General features: G+C 39.2%; 1 protein-coding gene and 1 long non-coding RNA gene across 4 annotated transcripts in view; one reads left to right on the top strand and one right to left on the bottom strand.

Annotated features, from left to right (window-relative positions):
* The window catches only part of Ipp (intracisternal A particle-promoted polypeptide), a gene marked incomplete in the record, with an annotated part of 27153 nt that overhangs the window by 3556 nt on the left and 20793 nt on the right, over positions 1-2804 (bottom strand). For all 3 annotated transcript variants that reach the window (XM_005398697.2, XM_013521583.1, XM_013521582.1), the window contains 1 exon segment: positions 2368-2588. In XM_005398697.2, coding sequence (XP_005398754.2) covers positions 2368-2588 — 221 coding nt within the window.
* The window catches only part of LOC106150082, an 8621-nt gene continuing 6304 nt past the window's right edge, over positions 488-2804 (top strand). The window contains exons 1-2 of the long non-coding RNA XR_001236677.1: positions 488-529; positions 1292-1376. This is a non-coding gene — a long non-coding RNA (uncharacterized LOC106150082). The remainder of the gene's footprint in view (positions 530-1291; positions 1377-2804) is intronic.

Below are 2804 nucleotides of genomic sequence, written 5' to 3'. Positions count from 1 at the left end.
GCAAGACCCTGTCTCAAGAAAGAAAAAAAAAAAAACTCACATCTGGAAGACACACTTTCTGATTCCAAAGTTACTACAATGCCACAGAAGTTAAGACAGTGCAGTGCAGATACTGTCATTTACTAAGTGGACCTGGAACTTTTTGGAGAAATGGCTCATTCCAGGGCTGGAAGAGAAGAAGTATAGGATGAGCCTGAAATATTTTATTATGACAGAAAAAAAAGAAATGGTCAATGAATGATGGCAACACATCAAAAAGACAAAGGAAGGAGTTCCACATCTAGGTATGGGAGATTCATTGTTACCAAACTTGCCTTCCTGCCATTAAGACCTAAAAAACTGGACAAAACATATGAAACAAAGTTCTTAGACACTGGACAATAGACAATGCTAAACTCTGATTTTTTTTTTTTTGTTTGGTACCAGGAATTGAACTCAGGACCTTGAGCTTTCCTGGGAAGCGCTTGTGCTACTGAGCTATATCCTCAGCCTGCTAAACTCTGATTTCTGAGAAAAAGAAAGAAATGAGGTGAGCTTCATCTCTTAAGGGGCTTGCTCAATAGCAGTATAGCAAGAGTATCACCAAAGGAGCATGATAATTAATTTAGGAGAGATCAGAGATTGAAACAGCTGAAATGTCCAGGGAACAGTGCTGGAGAATAGAGGTTCCCTTGAGTCTTTGGCTGACTACTAATCTATGCCTGCATATGGTGTAGTTGTAAGCTCCTGAATTCTCAGAGTTCACACAAGTCTCAAGTTCTTACCAACCAAAGTAGCCAGCCTGGGCTACACAGTGAGTTCAAAACCAGTTTGAAGTACATGGCAAGACTCTGTCTCAAAAAAGAAAAAAAAAGGGACAAAAAGACAGCCAGGCATAGAGATGCATTCCTGTAATCCCAGCACTCAGGAGTCTGAGACAGAAGGATTGCTACAAGGCCAGCCTGGCTACACGGAGTTCAAGGCCAGCCTGAACTGCATAGTGAAACTCTGTCTCAAAAAGACGGAAAAAAAAAACAAAACAAAACAGGACATTAGAACTCCATGTTCTACAATGGCAGAAAACAAATTCTTTTCAGGTGCACATGCAACATTTATCAGAACAAAAACAGTACAAAATGTATTCTCTGATCAAATGGAATTAAATTTGAAAACAATAACAAAAAGATATCTGGAAAACTCCCACATATTTGTAATTAAATATGTATCCCTCCCTCTCTCCCTTCTTCTGTTTCTCTCTCTCTCTCTCTCTCTCTCTCTCTCTCTTTCTCTCTCTCTCTCTCTCTCGTGATAGACTGAATCTAGAGCCTCACAGATACTAAGCATGCATTTTACCATGAAAGTATACCCAGCCCATGGATCAAAGGAGAAATCATCAGGTAAACTAGAAAATATTTCAAAATATCCTAATTAAAATACAACAGAGCCAGGCATGGTGGCACATCTCTATAATCTCAGGACTCCTGCTAAGGCAGGAGGATTGCTGGGAGTTTTGAGGCCAGCCTGGGCTACAATGTGAATTCAAGGCCAGCCTGAACTACATAGTGAAACCCTGACTCAAAAAGACAAAAAACAAAGCAAAACAAAACAAAAAACCCCTCACAAAATATAGTAAAATACATGGGATGTAGTTATATCAGTGCTTCAAGAATATTTATACCTTTAAAGTTTCATATTACAGAAAAAGGAAATCAATTATCCCAGCTTCTACTTTAAGAATTTAGAAGCCAGGTATGGCCTGTAATCCTAGTACTTGGGAAGCTGAGACAGGAGAATCATTGTGAGTTCGAGAGCAGCCTAAGCTACAAAGTGAGTTCAAGGCCGGCCTGAACTGCATAGCCAGACCCTGTCTCAAAAAGACAAAAGAAAAGAAAAAGGATTTAGAAAAAATGAGCCAGGCATAGTGGTGCACGCCTATAATCTCAGCACTTAGGAGGCTGAGGCAAGAAGATCACTATAAGTTTGAGGCCAGCCTGGGTTACATAGTGCGTTCAAGGCCAGCCTGGGTTACGTAGCAAAACACAAAGTTAGAAAAAGGGCAACACCTAAAATAAATAGAAAAATAACAGAAATTAAAGAAACAGAAAATGGACAATGGAAAAAATCAGTGATATCAAAACTGATTCTCTGAAAACAAAGGGAGTGAAAACCATAAATGAGAGCTGGGGATTTAGCTCAGTGGCACAGCGCCTGCCTGGCAAGCGGAAGGTTGTGAGTTCGATTCTCGGTACTGGAAAGAAAACAAAAAACAAAAAAAAAAAGAAAACCATACATGATTAAAATCATGATTGAAAGAGAATACATCACTACAGATCTCACAGACATTAAAAGACAACTGAGATACTAAATATTTGAAATCATTCAATATACCTCTTCAAAGGAATATTTTTCTACAGTATGAAGAGCATCTTGTGTCTCATTCCATCCTCCAATAGCATAGATGCAGTCATTGAGTGCAGCCACACCAAGATACGCCCTCCTGGTTCCCATTGGAGGAAGTGGAGACCAACGCTTAGAAAGTGGATCATAAACTTCAAAGGAACGAAGCTCTATTCCTTCATTGCTGATTCCCCCAATTACATAAATTAAACCTGGAAATGGAATATGTTTGCTCAGATACCACAGAAAGTAAGATATGATAACTAATAGATGTCATCTATGTTTGCTGAGCTAATGCTATATTCCAAAGCTTACAATATTATTTATAAAAAAAAAATCAACTTGTGTCTGTATTAGCTTTAAGAACATTGCAAGCCAGGGATATAGCTCAGCAGCACAAGCACCTGCCTGGCAAGTGCAACGTCCTG

The sequence above is a fragment of the Chinchilla lanigera genome, unplaced genomic scaffold, assembly GCF_000276665.1.
Source record: "Chinchilla lanigera isolate Chin_1 unplaced genomic scaffold, ChiLan1.0 scaffold00063, whole genome shotgun sequence".
In the NCBI taxonomy this organism is placed as follows: Eukaryota; Metazoa; Chordata; class Mammalia; order Rodentia; family Chinchillidae; genus Chinchilla; species Chinchilla lanigera.
The sequence above is the reverse complement of the archived record's forward strand: the minus strand, read 5'-3'. Positions and strand labels throughout refer to the sequence as shown.